At 41.1% G+C, this 24,527-nt stretch overlaps 1 protein-coding gene across 2 annotated transcripts; it reads right to left on the bottom strand.

Annotated features, from left to right (window-relative positions):
* Positions 1-13,259: 13,259 nt before the first annotated feature.
* Positions 13,260-24,427, bottom strand: LOC122975122 (DENN domain-containing protein 2A-like). 2 transcript variants are annotated; one of them, XM_044343351.1, is made up of 20 exons: positions 24,324-24,427; positions 21,855-21,926; positions 20,268-21,380; positions 20,075-20,166; positions 19,703-19,797; positions 19,407-19,619; positions 18,988-19,081; positions 18,836-18,886; positions 18,561-18,754; positions 18,127-18,236; positions 17,699-17,768; positions 17,245-17,322; positions 16,993-17,133; positions 15,725-15,873; positions 14,830-15,007; positions 14,663-14,704; positions 14,419-14,527; positions 14,036-14,305; positions 13,864-13,950; positions 13,260-13,771 (listed from the first exon to the last, which is right to left on the bottom strand). In XM_044343351.1, exons 2-20 carry the CDS (start codon positions 21,911-21,913, stop codon positions 13,740-13,742), a joined length of 3,177 nt encoding a protein of 1,058 aa, XP_044199286.1. In that variant the 5' UTR covers positions 21,914-21,926; positions 24,324-24,427; the 3' UTR covers positions 13,260-13,739. The 2 variants fall into 2 exon arrangements, with proteins under 2 accessions (XP_044199286.1, XP_044199285.1); XM_044343350.1 differs by lacking the exon at positions 24,324-24,427 and adding an exon at positions 23,090-23,332.
* Between the last annotated feature and the right edge of the window lie 100 nt (positions 24,428-24,527).

The following is a 24,527-nucleotide window of genomic DNA, read 5'->3' as shown; positions in this document are numbered from 1 at the left end:
GATTAGCACTAAGCACAAAGTCGAGCCTGATGGGAATGTCATTAGTTTTGTGGGTATATGGTCATAAACAAAAGTATTGGACAAATTGAAATTTTGACCTGATGATGGTGCTAGATGAAAAGTCAGAGGGCCACCAAAGTTACTAAATCTCAGTCTGAGGGAACATGAATATATGTACCAAATTACATGACAATCTGTCCAATAGTTGTCAGCACATTTCACTCTGAACCATAACTATCAACCTCATGGTGGCGCTAGAGGAAAAATAAGGGAATTACCAAAGTCATTAGGATTCATCATCTGGTGTCCATGAATATGTAAACAAAATTTAATTTAGTTTTTAAGATATTTCAGTGTTGACCAAAGTGGTGGACAGACCAACTGACAGACATGAAGTGTGGCTCTCTGGATGGCAAAAAAGGGGGGGAGTGGGAACCAAATAGCCCCTGGTAGAGTTAACATAGTATGAATTCTTTTCATAGGGTTAGGGTGCATATTGACAAAAATGATCCAACTGTTGGTCTATTCTGACAGGACAAAAGTTTCAGGCCCCCAGCTGCATAAGGTTTAATTACATTTATGATTTAATGCTGTATCTCCTTTGAAAAGATGGATTTTCAAGAGTTCATTGGTATCTGTTAAAGCCATTGTTTCCTCAGTCTGCATCGTCTGTAAATTCACTGTCTTGGTATTCAGCCTGGCTTCCACTGCACTCCAGCTATCATCGAGGCCAATCCCCACAGTCTGGCACCAGTCAAAGGTATTACAGTAACATCCTGTCCTCTCTTCACAAAGAATGCTTGTTTTGGCACAATTTTGGATGTGCTCTCCATTAGGGGCTTTAACACTCTCAGTCACTGCATTATCTGCACTCATTAATGACTGTCAAAACACAGGGGGGAGGTTACATTGCCAGACATAGAGCAGGATACTTGACACCACTTCTAATCTTTGCTTGCCTGAAATACCAAGCAGAAGTAGGTGAACAGAAGTACAGACAGAGAGGCAGATTGTTGAAATGATGATGATTGATGGCAGTGGTTTCAGTGCAACTTGTCGAGGAGTGAAATGGGGCCTGTGTAACCAGTCTGTGCGAGTTAAATCTGTATAGTCTACTTATATCTCTTCCTACCTTGGCCTAAAAATCCTAAAATAATTGTATTAATTGCTATTTTGTTCAGTGTTCTTTAAAAGAATAGTTGGCTTTGTTGCTGACAGTTAGATGAGAAGATATCACTCATGTTTGTACGCTGAATTTGAAGCTACAGTCATAACAGCCAGGAGGCGATTAGCTTAGCTTAGCATAAAGACTGGGAACAGGGGGAATCAACTCGCCTGCTAGTTCCCTAATTAACATGCTGTATCTGGTTTGTTTAATCCGTACAAAAAGGAAGTGTAAAAAAAAGTAAGCCTGTAGGCTAGCTTCTTGCCCCTGTTTCCAGTTGTTATGCTAAACTAAGCTAAGCTAAGCCAAGATAAGCTACCGGCTGTAGCTTCATATTTACAGACATGGGGATGGTATCAATCTTTTCCTCTACCTCTCAAAGTATTTTCCAAAATATTGACCTATTTCTATAAAGCACTTTTTGCTGAAAGTATTTAGCAAGTCATAGGGAAGAAGATTTATCTCCTTCCAGGGTAGTCATTGTTTTTTAAACCCTACACTAGTTAGTACAATAACAACCCAAACTCAAAGGTGATGTGTTTAGGCAATATGAAATGAACACCACTTGGATGTTTCAACTAAAGCAGAACACAGTAAAAGTTAATACCTGTTCAGCTTTTTATGGAATTAACTTTATAAACTTGAGCACTTCGGCGTGTAATTTTGCCAAGAAGTGGTGAAGCACCCTGATTAAAAGACTCTGGAAAATGTGAGGACTAGGCCTCCCAGGCATTTCCTCTCAAACACCTGTGTTAAAATCTGTTCTTGATCAGGTCAGGTTAATTTGACCACACTCCCCCCTCCTAACATATGCTGCAGGTCCTTCCAGATCCACTATAACTGCCTATGATAGGTGAGGGGCGGAGCATGACATTAGCTGGGAAGTAGAGTGGTTGGGAGGGCGCATGGGGGCAGCTAACCACTAATTCTGATGGTAATAACCTGTAGCACCCTATGGCATATTCTAGCCTTTTGAAGTGTGTCTATACAAACTGTAAGGTCAGGCATTTCCTCAAATTCAATGTGAAGCTCTTTTGTTTTGAGACAAACTACCATAGCAGATGATACTGATTGGAGGCACACTGCATTATTACAATTCATTCTGCGAGCTCTGTTTTCTGTTGCCTTTATAATGAGCTGGTCCAGGGCCCAAACCCTTGGGAGCAGTATAATCACAGTTTAATGAGCTGTATCAGGACCAGCACAGAGAGCGGAGGGATTTGGAGAGTTCCTGATGAGGCTACAGGCCCTACCTGTTACCCCAAATGCTCCCATAACCAACATCTGGATTTAATGGCAATAAAACACAATTTGTGTGACCGTTATTTACGCCTCTATGAGGTTTGGCCAATCCAGCTCATATTTATTAGCAAATTTCTTCCAGTGCAATAAGGACCACTGTTCAATTGCTTAATTTATCTTTTGCAGCAGTTCTTCAACTGAACAAGCAACCAGGTATACAGCATTATGTAAAATGTTAATATTGTGGCATTCAATTACAAATAAGGATTGTTTTCATTATTAAATTGCCTTTTTGCCCCCTCTCCCCCATTATTTTCTTTTCATTAAAATGCAAATAGTCCAACTTTTCCCATGCATTGACTGCATACTTCTGTTGTATCAGATGTGTGCATAGTGCTGAGAAATAAGGTATTTTGTCGTGGTTGAAAAAGCAGACAAAACAGGACAACAGCTCCAACCAATCAGATACACCTCTTGACACTGAAGAGTTACGGTCACCAACTCTTGCTCCACAGTGTAGGCTGATACAATGCTGCTAGCAATGTAAAGCAAGGTACGAGGTAATGTGATCAGGTTGACATAGCTGAGATGGCACTCAACAACTAAGTATGTGGTCTTAAAAGATTTTCTCTTAAAGTAAACTCGAAAATCTCAAGCAGCTCTATATCTTGACAACCTGTGCAACTCCAGTTCCCAAAGCAAAACAAAGCAAAGCACAGACACATACTGTATTATGTGTGCAGAGACACAGCTGGACTTGGTGACTCGGTCCCAATAAGAGTGACTTCTATAATGATCGACGTGGCAGATGATGCTGATAGGCTGCTACTAGAATGCATTAACATAAGCAGATGCTTTTCACAACAATTTAATTTGACCACAAATGTTGCTAGCTTTGCCAATGTGCTTGTCTACTGTACGTCTGGTATGATTTTGGGCGTGACAACAACAACAAAAATATGTCAGAATTTGTACAGATGATGTCAAGGCGATGACAAGTCCACAAGTGTTGTAGATATACAGATTAATGAGGTTGCCTAAAATACGATGTGGACACATTGCACCATCCTTGGCAACCTGTGTTGAACTCTGCTACCCAAGTTGTTCATTCTGCTTGACCAGTTAAACTGAACGTTCTCAATGTGTTTTTCAGTGAAACATGCAGTGAAGATGTCCAACTGTTGCTATTTACCAGAGTCAGATGATTGTCATTAGCTAAAGCTCTTAGTCTGACAAGATCACTGCCATAATAGTAGAGGTAAAAGCAATGGATAAATCTGCTTTAACAAACTAAAGAACCATCTGCACAAACACAACACTTTCAATATTGTGTACGACTTGTTCCTGGAAGAACATGGCAGCTGAAAGAACTGGAACAGAAGTTACCCGGTAGACCAATAACTGGGAGTGCATGAAAACTGGAAGAACTACAACATCTTTTAACTGGATCTTTTTTTTTACTAAGTATTTTCCAGTTGTGGTCACACCAAAGTGGACAAGGAACTCCCTTAATGCTTTGTCTCACACACAAAAATATAACAGGATCTGAACTGTGCCAATCAGAAGTTGGTGAACTTGTCACCAGATGAGACGTTGGTTTGAGAATGGAAACTGGGTACAAAGTCAAAATGAATATCCAGCCCTCTCATTAATAGCTTAGGCAGATATAGATGCTCTTTGCTACCACCTATCTTTGTTTGTCTGCTCTGATTGCAATCAAGACAAAACAACACTGCAGAATGGAGGCTGAAGCTAAGGTCAGATGAGATTAGGTCAAATTATACGAGTGAGACATTGGGTGACATTTTTGTTTGGAGGCTGTATAGCATTTCGGATTAAAAAAACCTTCACTTTTTCCTGCTTAACAGTTACACAATTCCCCTTAATTCATATAAATTCCTTCCCTTGTGAATCTGTCTCTCTTACATACACATAGTCTGAAATGTCACGCTCTCCGTGGCCAGGTCAGGATGTATTATGGTTCCTTCTGACTGGAAACTGACTGGAAGGAGACCCTTCCCCGGAGGCAGTTCTCTGAGAGACCGACAGCCAAGATGTATAAAAAGGACAGAGTCTGTGTTTGTACAAGTGTTTCACATAGGACCGGTCCCAGACATATTTCTGAATGAGGCTACGTGACGGACGATTTTCGGAATCACAACTTTTTCCTCTCTGAAGGGTCCAGTCAGATTCCAGGGTCTACAGACGCCTGCCTCATTTCTCAGGAATTCCTCTGCAGGCCTACTGTGCTACACCTGTGTCTTTGCCCACAGGTCTATTTGAAATTTCAACTCCTCACTGATTATAAAAGATATTGGAATGTAAGTTACTTTACTGGAGGTGGGGTCAGATTCTTCTGTTTACTACTGTTTACTTCTCTACATATCTTTGGGTTTGGAAGTGACAAGACAGAGAGCTATGAGCAATCCACTCCAGCACATAGAGGATCTACTAATTGATAACATGTGTATGAGGAGGTAATTTGATACTAACCTAGCGTATGACCCAAACACAGGCCACCTGCTGCAATTTGGGAAAGAGCTGAGTTTATCTCCCACCACAGCAGAGGCCGTTCTGATTCAGACAGTTCAAATGAGGACACACTGGCCAGAGTCCATAAGTCAATCAATCAGCTTGTTCACTCTAAAGTCTAAAGTTGAAAAGGTTTGGCCAGACAGGGACTGTTGCCTTTGCAGCAGTAGAAAATGAAGAGCCCACTTTCAAGATGTCACATATTTATTTTACAAAGGAAAAAGACTTTTGGGGAAGGTCATCAATCACTGCTTCTAAAATAAAGGGAATCCAACATGTGAAAGTGTTTTGTCAATGGAGGAGTCAAGTTTTTTCACAATTTCATTGTGTGCTGTTTGGCAAGACAAAGTTTCACCTTTTTCCAATAATGGATATCTCATTTTGGCACAAAATGTTCAAATATTCAAGGGTTATTGCAGCCAAATTGACCCATATGTCATTTAGAGGATTTCATTAAATGTCTCTGGCCTCTAGTCATTTAATGTCTTCAGTTTGCTCTTTGGCCAAATGCAAGCTCATGAGCTGAGTGTAATTATACTGTACTTTCCTTTACAACATCTTTTCTCTCTCTGGACAGTTTTGTACATATCGCCTCATAGTACAGTTGAACATCCTGAGTAGAATAAGTTAAAACCTCTGCACTGTCTCTCAGACTCCCTCTGTTGTATAGAGAGACAGGCCTGAAGTCGCTGCCAGCTACCACACACACACAACTGTGCTTGTCACTCCCAGGACACGGCACAGTCAGTGGCTTGGACGGTACACAGATAAGATAACACAGAGCGCAGCCACTTCCCCCTTTCCCACATTTATCAAAATGAGGTCCAGTTACCTCATGTGAACTGTACGTACAAAACAGTGTGTCTACCGTGATGTCTGTCATCAGCCAAAAATGGCGTTATTGTTATCTGTAAATTTCCACGCACCTGAAACGTGATTATTTTCTATTAGAATCACTAACCTCAAAAACAAAGAGAAAAAAAACCCAGAGAAAAAATAGATTCAATATAGTTTTTCAACTGTTTTATTAAGTTTCAGAGACTTACTTAAACTGGTACTTAATCCTCAGAGTTCAGTTTGATGCAGGATTACACACATGCACCTGTGTAGTGAGTGAGTGTCTGTGTGTTTAGTATCACATTTCTGTGAGTAAATGTCCAAATCATCATAGCAAAAGTCATTTTCCGAAACTCAGCAGTAGATGAGACCTGGAATTCGATCAGAATTGCATTCAAAAGTGGCACAAACACAAACACACACACACACACACACACACACACACACACACACACATACACACACACCTCCTCTTTATTACTGTACACTTCAATGGATTTGACATGTGCTTGGGAGCTGTCCTTGCCAAAGTTTTACTGTTCCTCCCTCTCTCTTTTCTGAACTTGTCAAATCAGCTAAAGTGAATACTTGTCACATATATTTAGTCCTTCGTTTTTTAAAATAATGGATTTTCAGCATTTAAAGCGTCGGTCGGAATCAAGTCACATAGCAACGGTGTCGTAAAAAAGTATACTTTAATGCGTAATAACTTATTCAATACCATCCACACTCTGCACTGTTGGAAAAAGTCCCCCAAAACCTTTTCCAGAACTTTCCAGACTTATATCAGTTAAAAACCTACAGGAGCACAAATCACTATGAGGACTGACTGAAGTAGAAAACAAAGAGGACCCAAAATAAAGATGTTTTTTTCATCGCAGCATGTTTTCTATTACTGTCATCTTAAGTGGAGCACAGCATGCAGCCAAAGCATTACAGTAAAGATACAACATTTGGAGCAAAGCAATATACTGCATATCTTAAGAGACTTGATAGTATCTTGGCAGGATGTGCGAGAAACCTGTGGAAAGTTTCAAGGTTGCTTGGACAAAATGTACAGGGGGTATTAGCAGCTCAAAATGCAAGTCAAATACTGTTGAATAGTGGCCTCCTTTCAAGTCATTATCACTTCAAATCAGAAGGGGGGAAGATTTAAAGCATACAAAGAAGCAAAATAGGTAAATAATAAAAATCCTACACCTGAGTGGAGGTGTAGATCATTCTGGACGCACACGGAGACAGCAGCTAAAAGCACTCTTGTGACAGCTCTAGAGGAAAATAAACACGGCCACCAAGAGATAAGCATTTCTAATCCCCAGGAATAAATACACAGGGTGATGAATGGCTGAGTGACAGCTTAAAGACAGAGCTTATTTGTATGGGCGTACTTCCTCATGGCAACATTACTCACAGGCAGCATGTACAGTTGTCAGGCAATTTTCTCTCTCTGCAAATAGCACCGCTCTCTCAACACACTCAGTATGCTCCGCATGCCTGCAAATTAGATTGTTTTTAAGAACACCCTCAATTACTGCATTTGAAATCACAGTCAACATAACAGAGGTTAAGATAAATTGGATTATACTGCGTAAATAGGTGGATAATGTTAAGTGCGATGCTACCACAAGTGGGAAAATAATCCCCCAATTTCATTGATGCATACACACACAAAAACACATAAAACACACACTCAAACAAAGGCCTGATGTTAATGTGAAAACCACGTGTTACTGTACTGTATATTCTCTGACTTTACAGCAAGCAGTAATTGTCAGTCAAGCTGTTTTATGTCATGCTGGCCACTGTAAAACTACAAGTGTGCCGGCGTGAGCGCCATCGCAGGTATCAAATTTCAGCCAGAATGTCATTTTTTGCAGATGGCAGACTTTGCAGGAAAAGATATTTTGATTGTTGTGGACTCTGACTGGCAGTCACTTTGTTAATGTTGGCAAGCTACAGCGGGCGGGACGCTGAGAAGGGAGGTGAAAGGTGAAGAAGGAGAGTGCATAGAAAGAAATGTGTGCAAAGAAGGTACCTGTGTGCACATGCATGTATAGTAATGCATGTGCATACAAAACCAAACAAGCGTGTCTTTTTAGCCATGCTAGCAGTGTGGCTGGAGGGATGATAATGTTGTTTGGTCCATCTATCACTTAGGCCCAGACTGAAATATTGTAAAACTGTCTAATGGCATGCCAATACGCTAAACTAAGAGGGGGAGCCTGTTAAACATTAGCATGTTAGCATTGTCATTGGGAGCATGTTAGCATGCAGACATTAGCATTTAGCTCATAGAACCAATGTTTTCAACTACAGCCTCACACGGAGCTACATGCGTGACTGTAGACTCTTTTATGATGCAACCTCTTTCTTGAGTTGCAAATTTTCTGGTTAAATACTAAAAATAAAGTTTTCTGTCTGCCTGTTTGGTGCATTGTGCACCAGACTGAAAAGGATGACATATTAGAGTTGTAGGACACACACAACGTCCACATACACTAACCACATGAAGAGAGATGAGTCTGACACTTACAGACCAGACCACCCTGGAATTATTCTGACAAAGAGTCCCCTGCGTCTGGTCTATGTGTGCGAGAGTGTGTGTTTTGTAGTGTGTATGCATACGTGTGTGTCCACTCCACAGGCTCCAGACAGACTCCCCTTCATGCTCAACACAGACACAAAAAGCGAGAGGATGTAAGGTGAGATAGGAAAATGTTGAAAATTATGGGGTATGACCTTTTAAAAGGTCCAATTGAGCTGAATGAGTGAGAGACAAAGACAGCAAGAAAGAGAGAAGGATTTTAACCCTTGTCATCAGATGCCATGACTAATGGTGGCGTAATAGTGGTGTGGATAAACTTGGACACATACAGCAGACCACATGCAGACAGGCCTGACTGACGCACCCTCAGGCCTGGAAAGCTATGTGTGTGGCCTGAACTCCCACCCCCACCCACCACCACCACCACCCGCACCCCTTTTTCTCTCAAAGTTTGCCATTAAAGGCGGAGAGACAAGCCACAAAAAAAGGGTCAAACTCACAACCCACAATGGTTTTGCTCCCCTCAAACTACCCTTACTCTCCATGTCCACTACCCTTCCACTTCCTCCACCCTCTTTGCTGGCAAAAAAAGAGAAGGCTTTTCTTTAACATGTTTATACAGCAGGGACATGGGAATTCACTCTCCTTCTCTTCTCTACACTTCATACCACTTCACTTCTTTCCCTGTCCAATTCACCTCTCCTCTCCTCTCCCACCTCCTCCTGCTTGCTGTTATGTTCTCCATATGCTTTGATGGCTCCTACTCTAAGCAGGGGAAATGATTCAGGCCGCTGGCATGCATGGCAGGGCTGCAGCTGGACACTGCACCTGCAACTGTGAAAAACAAGCTGACGGGTGCATGTTCGGGAACCTTTCGGCGGGTTTGTGTGTGTGTGTGTGCGTGTGTGTGTGCGTGTGTGTGTGTGTGTGTGTGTGTGTACTGTACACGCGCATGCATTTTAGCGTGTACACGTCAAGCATTTTTCTCATACATAAAACTCCCGCTCTTTTCTGTACCCTTCTTCTCAGTCTCCCCCTCTGTTTTACTTTCATGCTTTTTCTCCTTTGTTATTTCTTACACTTCTGCTCTCACACAGGCAGCTTCAGGCAACTTAAAATCAGTGTGAGATGGCCTTTAGAGGAACAGTGGACTCAATTATGGCCCCTAGGGTTCCCAAGTTCACATCCGCCAGGCACAAACAGCCTCTATGGGAACCTGTGGATACAGTATTTGTGTTTTGATGACAAAAATACCCAAGCACACTAGCATAATTCATATGAAATCGCATACAGCACCTGGGAGTTACAACCTCTATGACCCCCAAAGCTTGTTAGTAGATTAAACTTAGTGTAGAGCCTCGCCAAAATAGCCCTTTTGATTGAGGGGTGAGGGAGAAAAGGTATGAAAAATGACGGAAAATGACATTACACTTTTCATTTTGATTGATGGCAAGAGGCTGTTTAGTTACCGCACCTCCCTGCCTCCATAAATTACTCCATAAATCATGTAATTAGCAGAGGCAAAGTCAGGAGAGTCTCAAATGCAGTTCACAAGGCTTAAAATGAGGTCAGTAAATCTCTGGAGTGATTTTATAATTGAATTGGTGGTTGGTTTTAATGGACCATGATGTTTGTATGATTCTATTTCTGCTGAGAATAAGAGGCATAACTGCATGCATGCATTGCACTACCGAGCACTGCAGCAGGTTCTCACTTGTAGGTAACGTTTTTTCAATTACCTGCATAATGCGGTATCACTGCATAGCATTGCTTTAAAGGTGGAATCCAGTCAGGTTATAGGGACCTGTGAAAGGCACTTTGCAGAGAAGATTGGAGTTTCAACAAGCTATTGTTGTTTCTAAGAGGCAGATAAGAGTGCTCTCTCTCCCTGACTGGAAACACATGACATTTGTGTTTGCAGTGGTGAGAGATATTCCACAGAGGCTTGCTGTGGAAATACACCAGTGCAGAAGCCTCTGGGGGTCAACCCCCGCTGACTGGAATTAATCTAAACCATAATTACCTCCGCACTAACGAGTCAGTTGTCTTGAGCTGCAGCCAGGTGTTTAGCAGGAAACAGTATGTGACAATTTGGGTTTGGTGTTCACCCATCTGCACACACACACACACACAAACACACACACACACACACACACACACAAACACACACACACACACATACACTCAGGCTCAAAAACCTGCAGTAAGTGAGCAAACATTTCAGCGGCCGTCAGTGCTCGTCTTTCACCACATCCATCCATCTTCCTGAGACGCCTCCTGTCCCACAGCACCACAGCTTTCCCACCTTGGGAGCCAGATAGGAAGCTGCGGTAAGTTTTTCACATTTGTTACTCTGTGACAGCTTTACTGAACATGTGTGTTTTAGAGCAGTGGCTCCCAACTTTTTTCATCTGATGCACCCCACCAGACCTGTCAGATGAGCTCAGGTACCCCCTCCATCAATGCCACGCGTCATGCACCAAATGCGTTCATTTGAATTGATTGTAAACTGGCTGTTATTTAACATTGCCAATTATTCAACACTGGATATTGTTCCAATATTTTTTTCATACAATTGAACTGTCAATTTTAGTTTAGGGTGGCTTGAAGTTTGCGTACTACGTTGGTGGCTGTATCATTTAGCTAATTTAACAGTGTATCTGTTACTTTTAGCTAACTATTTCAACTATTTATTCATTACTTTTAGCTATTTGTTTACTTTTTGCTGTCTATTTACTCATTAACTATTTTTTTTAAATTCTTTTTAGCAACTGTTCATCCGTTACTTTTAGCTAATTACTTCAACTGGTTATTCATTACTTTTAGCTAACTGTTTCAGCCGTTCAACTGTTCCTTTTAGCTATCTGTTTCAAATGTGTATCCATTACTTTAAAGGACAAGTGTGTAATATTTAGTGGCATTTAGCGGTGAGGTGAACCAACTGAATACCCCTCCCCCTTCCCTTCCAAGTGTGTAGGAGAACCTAAGGTGGCCACAACACGCGAAAGGCCCTCTCTAGAGCCAGTGTTACTGTCGAAACATAGTGGTGCAACATGGCGGGCTCTGTGGAAGAGGACCCGCTCCTTATGTAGATATAAAGGGCTCATTCTAAAAGCCGAAATGCACTAAAAGCGGTAATTGACACACCTCATTTGATGTGTGTCATTTGATGCTCTTATGGCACGCTGTAGGCATAAGATTTGAAATACCAACACCACACTACCAACACAGATTTATCCTTTTGTTCTCTGTATTAACTGCTGCATTAGTTGGATGCAATGAATGAATTAAAAGCAGAAATGCAGAGGAGGAAAAACAAACTGAGAGCGTCTGTTTCTACAGTAAATCATCTGTTGAGTGTTTATTTCATGGCAGTTACGTTGTACAGCACAAATAAATAACCATCAATCAGAATATAACATTTTATTTCTCTCAGTGACTGGCTTTGTTCTCAGTACTGCTCACTCTCCATGCTCGACCACTGCTGCGCTGTCTCTCACTCTCTCTTACTTGCTTACTTTTGTCGCTGGGTCCTCATTTGACACTCCGAAATCGAAAGAAGGTTGGAGTTGGGGTGTCAAGGCAGTTTGATGTGCCTCATAATGCTTTCAGTGTGCGTTCAGCCTTTTAAAACAATAGGTGTGCTTCAAAACCCGCCTATCAGACGCTTTCAGTGCGTTTGGGCCTTTAGGTAACTAAAACACAACAATTCTTATTTTCATGGAATTATACACTATTTAAAACATACTTACAAATATTGTATTCAATTTCTGCAAAGTCTGTTCCGAGTTCTGGATGCCACTAAATTCTACACACTGCACCTTTAAGCTACCTATTTCAACCATTTATCTATTAGCCTACTTTAAGCTATTTTAATAATCCAGTTATTAGGAGCCATAATCAGTTACTTTTAGCTAACTATTTATTATTTACACACATTTATTATTTCCATTAATATCCATTATTTTTAGCTAACCTTTTAAAATGTCTCTGTTCACTTCACAAGTTTTCACACACTCGCAATTGCAATACATGAGCTAGTGTTCAGGTGTTACTGCTGACTTGGTATGTGGATATGCGCTATATATTTAATTTTTTAATCAAATAATTTTTTAAAAATTAGTTTAGCTACTCCTCAATCTGTCCACATACCAACAATTGCAAGCTCCCCTTGGGCTAGCAGTATCCCTGGTTGGGAATCACTGTTTTCTGCATGTGCAATGTGTTTGTGTTTTGTATGCTGTGCCTCCTTGTATATGCATCAACATCTGTGTCAGCAGGTGTGTGTGAACTTGCCACTAACAGGGTGACAGGTTCGGTACAGTGGGATGCCCTGGGGCCCACAAGCTTGCTCAGCAGACACAAACTGAGCTCACTATTCCTCAGACAATACACTACTATGCTCTGCTCTGCACCTGTGTTATCTTTTCATGCTGACAAAGATGTGCTCTCCTCTTTGTGGGCTAAAGATCTGCTTTGTTTCCATGACTCAGAGACTAAAATAGTAAAGCTGCCACCAACTTTGAACCGAGGTTCTTTGTAGTAAAAAGGGCAAATAACTAAGAACACACAAACACAGCAGTGAATGGTTAGCAAATGGGTGGTATGCGGATTACTCACTGTGTAAAACTGGCACACAAATGCTGAGTGAACACGATTCCCTTGGCTTTGATTTGCCTCTTAGGAGTTTCCAGTGTGTAACAAAAATCATATTGTAAAATGTGCAAAGTGTTATTGGATACATCATGTGTTTACCATAAAGTAATCACGTCATTCATAATCTGCAAACTGTAGGATGATGATTTGCAAACTTTACAATAATGACTTAAACATGTAAAGCAATGATTGTATGAAATGTGGGCATTTGTTTTGATGAAGAAAAAAAAAACATGACAAGATGAAGACAATAACTCACAGCTTCAAAACAGGAAACAGAGAATATTTATTTACTTGTTAAACAATTGTGATGCTGTCACTGTTATGATGCATTATATGTCATTTTTGGTCAGTGATTGTCAGTGCCAAGATCATCCCATCAGAGAAAATATACTACTGCCCCCTAGTGGATTCAGAAAATACTGTGACCATGAACTTTCAAGTGAAATTACAGATTTACAGAAAAACTTTATTACACCTTTTGAGATCTGGTGACAGTGAAGGCCATAGTGTATGATTCACATCATTGTCATACTCATCAAACCACTCAGTGACCTAGAGGGAATGTCCCAAATGTCTTCATGTGAAATACAGCAGCATCTTCCTCTGAACTTATGATTCATTGCAGCCACCCCATGTCCTAAGTAAAACCCTCAGTTTCACTCACTGGTGAGTAAAAAATGCTTCAAATGTTAATTTGGTAATCAGTCTTTGCTTATTTCAGTGCTTCTATTTGTCTCCTTTTATGCAATTCTTGAGGCATTATTTCTTTGACAGAAATTTCATTTTGCTTCCTGTAGAAAAGAAAGAGGATGACAGTGAGTAGAGAGCTTGCTTCATTATAATTAAGAATTTATGGCTTAGAATAACTGAGAAATATCCTTACCTAAGCCTTTGAGAAACCTGTTAACCCGCCGGTGTTCATTCTCATGGATGGAGTCTAGATACTCCTGCACCCTCACTTCAAACAGCCCTGAGGAGAGAAAAAGATTCATGAACCATGATTCATGATTATATCCCTGTAGCCGAACCTCTGCTTTCCACTACCCCTCTTTTACCTCGCAGGGCCTGCTTGTGGAGCTCTCTCTCCTGGATGAACCAGCCAAACATCTGGGTCTCCATGAAGACCTCCAGGAAGCGACGCACAGTCTTAGACGGGATTGCTTTGCGAAAACCCTCATGCTGGAAGGAGCAGGGGACAGGGGATGAGGACGAGGAAGAGTAGCCATCCTCCCGTTCGCTGATAATGAAGAGCGGATAGTGGCCAACTAGCTCCACGAAGAAACGGACGAAGGCCTCAGACACAACAGTGCTGAGATGGCCAGAGTCTAATGAGAGGAGAAGTCAAATTTGTCAGTTGCCTTTGCTCAAAGTTATGTAGAGTTAAAAGAGCTACAACCAGAAACTCTCATAGTATATTAAAGTCCTCGTTATGACTCACCACTGGGTGTATCTCCTCCTCTTTCATTAGCGAGCTCTCTTCTCCTCTCCAGAACGTTCTCTAGGGCTGATTGAAGCTTAGAGGGTAAGATGGAGTCCTCATCATCCAACTAAAAGTGACAGGACAGAAAATTCATATGTGGGTCGGAAACAGCTTAAAAAATTCTCTCCACATCCACACAGATCTTGTAGATCATGCACAACTGTGAAAAAAATAAATAAATACACTTTTATGAATGGCCTACCTGTCTAAGAAATCGACTACTTCCAAGATCCACAACCAGAACCTGTCCAAGAACATTGAAAATTCATAATGTACAACTTTATGGTATTGATCTTGGTGAACCAATTTACTAAATTCCAGTTACAATCCATCATTGCTATGTGTTAATGTGCAGCTCCTCTTACTGACCTCCTCCAAGGGCAGCTCAGTGAGCTGGGGCAGCGAGCTGGAAAGCAGGCCAACGATGAACGGGGTCGGGGTGCAGACAATGTCGAGCATCTCTGAGGGTAATACAGGGATGTAGGTGTGCTGCCATACAAACGGGTAAAGTAGCGCCACTACTGCATGGCAGCACTGGGACAGAGTACTGCAAGGAGAGACGCAATCAAAAGCTATGAAATTACACCAAGGTTGAAGCTGCTTAACAATGATTTTTCACTTTTTTCTTGAGAGATGAGGCCAGAGGAGGAGACAAAAATGAAAAAAAGAGGGAGAGACATGTGAAAAGACGGAGTTTGAAAAGAGAGAAAGATAAGCAAAGAGGAGAAAAAAGAAGACAAAAACACATTAATGGAATGGCTCCCTCGTTCTCGCCACGTGAGGGTGCTATGGTTTAAAATACAGGCTAAACACAGAGACTACTCCCTTAAGTAAGAGCATTTCCCAGAGAGAAAAGCAAAGCTGCATACTTCTTTCATTCACGTCACTGGACTTTGCATTCCAGTCGTCTACTACTCTCTCTGACCGCTGTTTCTGACTCCCACTGGCATTTTCTTGCAGAACAAACAAACACGGCCCCAGCACAACAATTCAACAGGCTGCACTCAAAATATCTTTCTGGATGTTCCCTGAATAAAATTGGGGCTGCCTTAAATTTATTTGGACCTGGACCACCCACATTTCTTTAATAATGAAAACATCCCTGATGTTTTCACCCAATATCTACAGATTCCATAATTACATAAACAGTTGAGGAAAGATATTTAAGACAATCTCGTGTTTTAAGAGCAATCAAAAGAGCTGTCACATAGAGAAGGTGCAGATTTCATTGTTTATTGTAAGTGTGAGGGGTAATTGGCTTTACCTGAGTTTGTCAGCAGTGAAGATAACCCTTCGCTCCAGCAGCAGAGAGCCAAACACCCTGAGAAGCAGCCGCAGACTCAGACAGGAGAACAGGCACTCAAAGTCCACATGCTCCAGGCGGGAGTCAGAGGGACGACAGAGCTCCATCACCTGGGAAAGGGATGAACAAAAGGTATAAAACATCAACAGAGGTAAAGAACAGCATTACCCTGAAGCTTTGGCAAAATAATGTTATTCCAAGCACAAGAACGAACATTCATGTAGTTTATTGGTTTTAAATAGACATTTAATATACTTTGTTCCATAATTACCTTTATTGGAAACCAGAAAGTTTGCAATAACTTACCAGTAATACACACTGAAAACTGTTTTAAAGTGCTAATTATCTTAATTAGATTTGAAAAAACAAACTTTTTTCCCTTTTTTTAACTTTTTGCTTAATACTCTTGAAAAAGCTGAGGGCCTGAAAATTACAGTTGAAGGATACAGTATAAAGATGAATTTAAAAAGGTTAAAGAAAAAATAGTGTCATGCTCCAGCTGAACATATTAAGGCAATTAAGTCTGAACAAGCAAGTTCTAATGGAATTGAACTTTGGTCAAAGCAGGCCATTTCCTGTCTTTAAAGGTTAAGGCTAGTGATTTTCTATATTTTTCTTATTGTCAACAAATCTCATGTGCACAGCCAAACCATTGATGAATCAATCTTTTTTTAGTATTGTGTGTGTATCCAAAGCCTGATATATGTTATTCCTTCTGCGCCATAGACCTCGTTAATGTATTAAAAACATGTCATTTAGCCACACCGCTGCACTGGGTGACATGTTCCTTCACCACAAAGATTACCGTCACGTCAGTTTGTTTAGAAATGGCTCCAAAGACGAATAACATTTTCAGTCTATGGAGAGTAGTTCCATGTATGGTAAACGTCACTGCGCATGTGAATGAACCAATGTGTTTATTTGTGGTGAAGGAACACATCACCCAGCAGTGTGACTCATTGACGTTGACATAGTTTTTGGACAACAATGGAGGTTTATGGCACAGAGGAATAGATATATCAGGCTTTGGATACACACCTAATACTTGTAAGTAGATCAGTTCATTGTTGGTTTGGCTCTGCACATGAGATTTGTTGACAAGAAATAAAATATAACAAATCGCCAGCCACATCCTTTAAGCTTACTTTATGTTCTTCTTCTCAACAACCATAATATTTTTGGTGCCTACAGTAACATTTGCCTCATCTTGGTGCTCCAGTGTCACTCACCTCAGTGCCTGAGCCGGGGAGGAAGGTTTTGACGGTGATGGTTCTGCCCGGAGCTGGAAACTGGGCCTCCATGATGGCTCTCATGAATGGCTGCACCAGAGCAGGAGACAGAGCCCTCCGCCTCTCCACCTCATCCAACACCTACAGTATACACATACACACAGACACAAAGAACTTAAAATAATAAATACAGTTGCTGAATTACTTTAACGTCAATCAAATTATCAGTGAGGACTGGTGAGAGTGGTTTACCTTGGAGAACAGGTTGAAGCAGCCGAGGTGACTGACAATACAATAGACTTCTGGCAGACGTTTGCCTTTTCCACTGGGCTGAGAAAAAAAAAGACGAAGGTTAACTTTTTAGTAGCTTGAGAAATATAATGTAACAGGTGGTTTTAAAAGTGTTTTATAGGTCTAAAGATAGCAGAATTTTCCTAAACTCATAGAAAAGATAGAGGAAATATAAATCATTACTTATCAGTGTATTTCTGGTCATATTCATATACACTCATAATGCACACACACACAAACACATATACACACTTTCCCATTCTCACACACTTCCTCCCCAGACTCTGAGATGGACTGTTTTCCCACAGGCACGCCGACTATTTTGGCACGCTTATTTACTCAGCCGTCATTGTGGTATTTAGCCACTTCCTGTCCAGTAGCTGCGCACTTATTTATTATAGTCATTTCTATTTACCAGTAAACGCCGGCAGTATCCGAACCTCCTGCTCCCGTCCTCTCCAGTCAAAACAAAGGAGAACATCTCACTGGGAGGATATGAGTCACAACAAATACACAAATAAACCGGTGATTAGCATATTTTGAATGTACATATGAAAATACACATGAATGATTACTGTATATTGACATTTATTCTTTTTATATGCAGCTTACAGTACATGGACTTCCATGATGCATTCATACGTCATGTTGCAGCCATGTTTACTGTAGGCTATACAGCAACTTTTCTAGTGTTAATAAGGGTTGAATTTTCAGTCACAGTTATATTGAGTTGCTATGGGAGACAAATAGCTCTGGGGAGAGTGCTCAAAATCATTTTCAGTTGTTAAAGTTCCCTGTAATACATGTCACACAGTGGACCCCTGTGATGTGATGTGACCTCACCTTGGGTATTTCTCCACGGGCTCCCAGTCTTTAGCATCAGGGAAACAGAATTGAGGAATGATCCTCAGCTGATCCTCTGTCTCCCTCATGAACTTGAAGCTCCGCTCCAGCTGCAGCACAACAAAACAAGTGACACAAGTGGACCAAACTTTAGTAGCTACTTTCATGCATTCCCCTTTAACTTTGTAATATTTCATACATTTTACTTTAATCAAGAGGCAGAAGTTTGCATGTCAGTATGTGTTCACATGAACAAATATCAGATTACTGTTTTGAATTAGATTAAATTTGCTAATAAAACTTGCTTTTTTAGTTTCTTAGAATTCATCAATTTGTCCCAAATTTCCTGTTTTTGAGGCATTTGGTCACAAATTTAAGATCAAGATCACCACAAAAAATCTAGTAATGATTCCAGCAACTCCTCTACTCCTGACCTTAGGGGGGAACTGCTGTGTGACCTCCGGCAGATAGTGACCGCCAGCCTTCGACTTCTGCAGCGACACCACCAGGAAATATTCAAACAGCTGACGCTGTTCCAGGGACCTACTTCTGGTGTTGGTACCATTGTACTGAGTCTGGCTCGGCTGGCTCAGTATGGACTGGACTGACACCAACCGCTGACGATGAGCTGGAAGACAGGAAAGGAAGTGTGGTTATAAATTGAAAATGTCAGAAGAAGCAAAAACCTGAGGTGCTCTGCGGTAATTACCTTTTGCTCTTTCTTCCACCTCACTCTCAGAGTCACTGTTTTCATCTGTCACTGCAAAAAGAAGTCAAAAATCCACACTTGCATTTTAGATATTATGAAAAACAGCAGAATACAGTTTTGCTTCTAGGAGACCAACATTTCAACATCATCACCTCTCCCTGAGCTTGTCTCAGCATAATGATAGATCCGCCTTAGATGTTTCTTCCCGATCCGAGCTTCAAAGACGCTGTTGATCCTCAGAACAACCTGTTGGAAGAAAAAGCAGGAATGTGACTTAGTGGACAGAAATGCTACAGCATAATGTCTTTCACCAGGGATAAGAACAAAACTCCTATTAATAATGTTTTGGCAGCTATAATAGAACCAGGCAGCCAAACTGGATTCAAATTAAAGCAGAACTTAATCTTTAAATGTGATTAAAGATCTATCTAATGATGTCTTGGCAGTAAAAAAACGAGTATGGTAAGCATCAGGGGGTGAAGGATGAAAGATCAGTTCAAGGTTTTGGGATGGTGCATCAGAAAACACTTTTGCTTATACATGTACTGCTCTAACACAAACATACACACACCGTCGGTATCCTACGGCAGGTGCGGCTGTAGGGATCCCCAGTGAGCCATGGTGTGTGTTCAGGCCCAGTTGGGGTGGTGGGAGGGCTGAGCTGGGGTGGAGATGAAACACCAGCACCGCTGCCGGTGCGGTGGATCTGCTGGTTGGTTCTCCGCAGGTCCAGCAGCTTGAAGCTCCTACCTGAATTCTGCCTGAAGAAGCCGGGTCTCGAGACCTGTAGGCAGAAAATTCATAATTTTTCATAATTATCTAAATCAGAAGTTTTGTCTCTGTAAATTTTGTTTGTACTGCAGGAACCTTGGTAGTATCAGCGCCAGGAGAGGAAGGCAAAGACTGCTGGGAGCACTGACTCTCCACCTCGATGTCCTCATATGGGTTCTCCTTGGACGAGTCTGCAGGGTAACCAAAAATGGCAACGTTCAACATATGTTCATTAGCAATTTTCCTACTTTTATACATTAAAAATTATATTGGTTTACATTTAATTAATGATGTAACACACTAATTACACAAAATGTAACTCTTGGCAAGAAAGCAAACAAGTGTATTTCCCATTTGTCATGCTGTTCCTTAAAAACAACTTCCTCTCTATTTAAACCTGATTTGTTTTATGCACATTTCTTCCTTTGGACTAGCACAGAGAATAAAGGAAGCATAAAGGTTTCTGACCCAGGATGTCTTCATAGTGATGCTCCTGAGACAGCGATCGAGAGAAGAGTGGGCTATTTGACCCTGGAATGTCTTCAAACTCAAAGGATTTCCTGTCAAGGTGAACAGAAAAGTACAAATTACACCTAAAGTATGAATTAATTTATTTGAGAGTTGGATACCTCATTCATTTTCTCTCTCTCTTTCTTTATACCTGTTGATGTTGTCTCGGACTCTCTCACCCCGCGGTCTCCCGTAGACACCTAAAGGAGGTTTTGAGGAAGCTCGTGTGGAGATTGAGGGCAGTGGCGGGAGGTTCCTCTGCCTCTGACTCTTCCCCGTGTGGATGGTAGCTGGGTGCTGGAAGGTGCGTTGGGGTTTGGGGACTGGGTTGATGGGGGGCGTCCCCGGCTCTGTGTACACATTCTCCTGTAGCTGCTTCCCTTCTCTGGTCGCAGAGGATTTCCCTGAGCTACTTTGACCAGTAGATTCAGATTCTTTCTTCTTCACCTCCACCTGTTTGTCCTTGCTTGGTGGGGTGAAATAGTTTCCGAGCTCTGGAGGGGTTTTCCCATGGTTCTCTCCCAAAGCCTCCAGCTTTTTAAAAAGAGTGAACACGGCTCTCTTCTCCTGACTGGGTTGTTCGGATGTTTTCTTGTCATTGCTTCTCCTCAACGTCCCCACCTGCTGCTTCTCCGTCGCCGTGGGCGAACAAGGTCTTGAGTCGCCAAGCTTTTCTACATTCTCCTTCTCATGATCTTGCTTTTCTTTATGGGCTATTCTGCCACAATCCTCTCCTCTTTTATTCTCACTTGGCTTGTTAGTCTTGAGTGTCCCTCTTTGCTGTTTCCCAGTTTCAACTGGTGAGCAAGGCCTTGAATCTCCAAGTTTTCCCACATTCTCTTTCTCAAGATCTTGCTTTTCCTTGTGGGCTACTTTCCTGCAACTTTCTACACGTTGCTCAACAGTAGTTTTATTGTTGCTTTTTGTCAGGGACTCTGTCCTTTTTATGCACTGGCCCGAGGAACCTGAGGTAACAGGTGAATGAGCAGGCTCCTTTCCCTCCCACAGGGAGATCTTGTCCTTGATATTGCCTCCATTGGATCTGGGGAGCTTGTTGCCCACCAAGGGAGCATTCTCATTGCTGTGAGGGTCAAAGGTCGGCCTTCTGTGAGCCATCATGGGTGATTCCTCCCACTGGTTAGTCAGGTTGTCTAATGGGGTGAAGGGGAGTTTTGGTGTCCCCTCTTGTTTGCGCTCAGCCCCTTTGTTTTCCACTGAAGCAATATGGAAACCACTTTTCTCACCAAGACAGCCTTTCTTTAACCTAAACACATGAGGAAATATATTTTTTACAAATAAAATTGAATAAAACATCATAAAATGTCAATGATATACTTAAAAAAAGGCTATGGCAGCCTCCTGAACTCCCAGTACGGTCATTGTGACTACCAGTTAGGGGACACTCAATCTTTTTCTGGCGACAGTGGGAAAATGCAGCCTGAGAGTAAATGCCAGAGGACAAGCCTATGACCGAGCATCTTCTTCTCATCAGCCTCACTAAATAAACACATACTTGGACCGGCGCCCATTTCATCAAACTGTTATGTTTTAATAAATAAACCAGCGGAAATGGGAAGCCCTAAGTTGAAAGACCTTTTCTGACTTTTCCTTAATGGATGAGCGATGAGCAAAGGGCAACCGTAACTGTGGATTTTATTTTTCTAAAGAAATTAGTGAGGAAAATGTCCATTTCCTAAAGGGAAAAAATGTTCACCAACAAACCAGTTCTGATACAGACCTGTTGATGGTGGAATAGATGCAGTCCGGCCCGGTTGTCATTCTCTTAGCGTCCGCCATGATCACTGTACACCTGAGACACAGAAACAAGAAAAAAGCTTCAGCCAATGTCTTCATTTCTGCTGAATGAAGTTTCGGTTTAGTTTTTACTGACACCCTGTCAGGCGCTTGGTTTCAGTTGACAGTTATTATCGAGTGAAACTGAATACCTCTTTACTATTGAATTAGGAATCATTTTAGGGAAATCTGATCATTTATTAGATGAATTTATAGTTTTCTTGGTGTCTTGAATCTAAACTGAAAAATAAAGTCAATTTAATAAATATTGTGAAATCTGTAGACTTCTTTTTTTTCACAATATGAGGTTAAGGTCCTTGGTATGACTGACATTTTAAGTTGCGTGACCATTCCCTCTCAGCTGGTAATGTACAGTATTCAGGGGCCAGCTGGGCAGACTCAAAGAAAAACATGACAGCCAGAAACTCAGAGCAACTCCCTCAAGCAGTTCATCACACAAACCAACATTTCAGCAGTCATTTGGGAGCCCTTTTATGATTGAATCACTCTTCTCTGCCTTCTCTTCCCTTTTGTATATTGTTGTATGGTCCTTGTTCTGATGCTTCCTCCTTCACAGGAGGCCTGCCTTTGACCCTCACAGCGACCAGAACGCTTCATGATTCTCATACTTTCACATCTCTAAAGCCAATGTTTCAAAGTTCAGTGGCCTCTAAGATGGAGCATTTCCCAGCTCTGGAGCTGTTGTCATTGTTTGTTTAGTTGATGTGTAGTCCTAATGATAGTGTGCATGAGCAAAGGCACTACAGTACATACGGATCTTTAAGCAGTAAGCTGGCTGATTAGCCGGGAAACATCCAGATACACAGTTACTGTATACAATAATGGACAGCAAGCCGTCAAAAGCTGCACAGTTAATAAAAAAAAGTGCATAAGAGGTTGTAGTTTCCATTGTTAAAAAGGTTGTGAGTAGAAAATACATACGCCTGGGTAACTTCCCAAACAAGGTGTTATCTATAATTTTTAAGTTAAATACCATATTAGCATCTTAGTTTTCTTATTTCACAATTATAAAGCTGTTCCTTCACCAAAGTTCATAATGAAAAAATAAGATTCTGCAGTAATTGTACAGGAAGAGACGAGCTGATTAAATGAGTGGGACAATACAGCCAAATGAAAACAGTGTATTATTAAATCTACATAAATAAATCTGTTCCTTACCTCCTTCTGTTGTACAGTTTCCATATGTTCATTAGTAAAATGGGAGCATATTGCCACAGATGCTGCTATTATAGTATCCATTGGTGCTGTTATGTCCAAGTTAAAGAGTCTGCAGTAGTTTTTCCAACTTGATTTGAGCCGAAAAAGTGATCCAGCCGATGTTTAATTGGGTGAGAATAGTGACATAAGAGCTCCAGCCACAATCTACTGGACTGTCCTCTCACTGCCTGTTCTCCAATCTCCAACTTTCATTCACTCTCTCTCCTCACACACCCTTAACATGACTTCCTCTCTCTCTCTCACACACTCTCTCTTACTCTCTCTCTCCCTCTTTACATCTGTCTCTATCTGTTGGCTGTCTCTCTTGCCACTGATACGTTGTGTGAACAAGGATGACTGACCCAAAATGAAATAAAAACTACTTACATGCCATACTCTTGTATACAAGCTCCAGGGGGAATTAGTGATACATGAGACAGACGTCATGGCATTACATTATTTCCCTCCGAATCTGGAGCTCGTTGGAATTCCCGTAACAACTGCTTCAGTACTACAGTTGCTCATGGAGCTGTAACAAAATATCCCACCCCCATTACCCCATGGCGTATTTCACTTCCTTACAGAAATAAAATAATTAAGTCCTAATGAGTATAGATGAAAAACAGACATGTCAACTAATAAGTGACAATAAAAAGAGTTTTTCTTTCAGTGACATGATGCAGATAAAGTCACCAAGAGTTGACAAAATAATACCATTAAATTTCACATTCACTGTTTGAAAAATGAAACAGAAAGTATTTTATTTAACCTGTCATAATTTTTGTTTCAGTTATATTCAGACTTTATTAAGGACACAGCTCATAGAGGGTCCATGGCACTTTTTTAACATATGTACAGTGTACTTCTTTACATAAATCTTTTTTTATCTTGAATCTTTATCCTTTACATTTCCATTTTCTAGACCTTATGTTTTTAGTCTTTAGCTTTGGAGCATGCCTCATCCCATTTCACTACACATATTACTTCTGAATGTGACAAATAAACCTGTGAATCATTGTATATAAAATCTACAACATATCGGAAACTAAGCTGATGTTATATGATACCTTGTAATAGCAGTACCTTTAATCACAATGGGAATTTGGAATAGTTTACCACATCATTTACAATGTGTACATACAGTTTAAACACATTTATACTAAACAAACTAATTTAATCATTGTTAAGGGCTTACCAGAATTGAAGTGCTGGCCAAGTTCAATGCTCAATCCCTGTTGCCGTGTCAGTGTTTAATGAAAGTATTTTTTGGCGGGTGCACTTTTTAATGTATGCAGAAATCTGCCTGCAGCCAATGATAGTTGGGCTTTAACCCCACAAGTGGCACAGTGACAGGTGAAGGCTGAGCAGCTGTCTCCTTGGTGGCTCCTGCTGTCAGCCC

Source organism: Thunnus albacares, chromosome 23 (assembly GCF_914725855.1).
Source record: "Thunnus albacares chromosome 23, fThuAlb1.1, whole genome shotgun sequence".
NCBI classification, from domain to species: domain Eukaryota; kingdom Metazoa; phylum Chordata; class Actinopteri; order Scombriformes; family Scombridae; genus Thunnus; species Thunnus albacares.
This window is presented reverse-complemented; position numbering and strand designations above follow the sequence as displayed.

What these genes read in the sequence shown, in the direction of transcription:
- LOC122975122 (XM_044343350.1), bottom strand. Translation starts at nt 23,121, where the DNA reads ATGAACATATGGAAACTGTACAACAGAAGGAG. An exon ending in CCCGTGGAGAAATACCCAAG is followed by an intron (nt 17,769 to 18,126) that starts GTGAGGTCACAT and finishes ATATCCTCCCAG; the next exon opens with TGAGATGTTCTCCTTTGTTT. An exon ending in GCTTCAACCTGTTCTCCAAG is followed by an intron (nt 17,134 to 17,244) that starts GTAAACCACTCT and finishes TGTATACTGTAG; the next exon opens with GTGTTGGATGAGGTGGAGAG.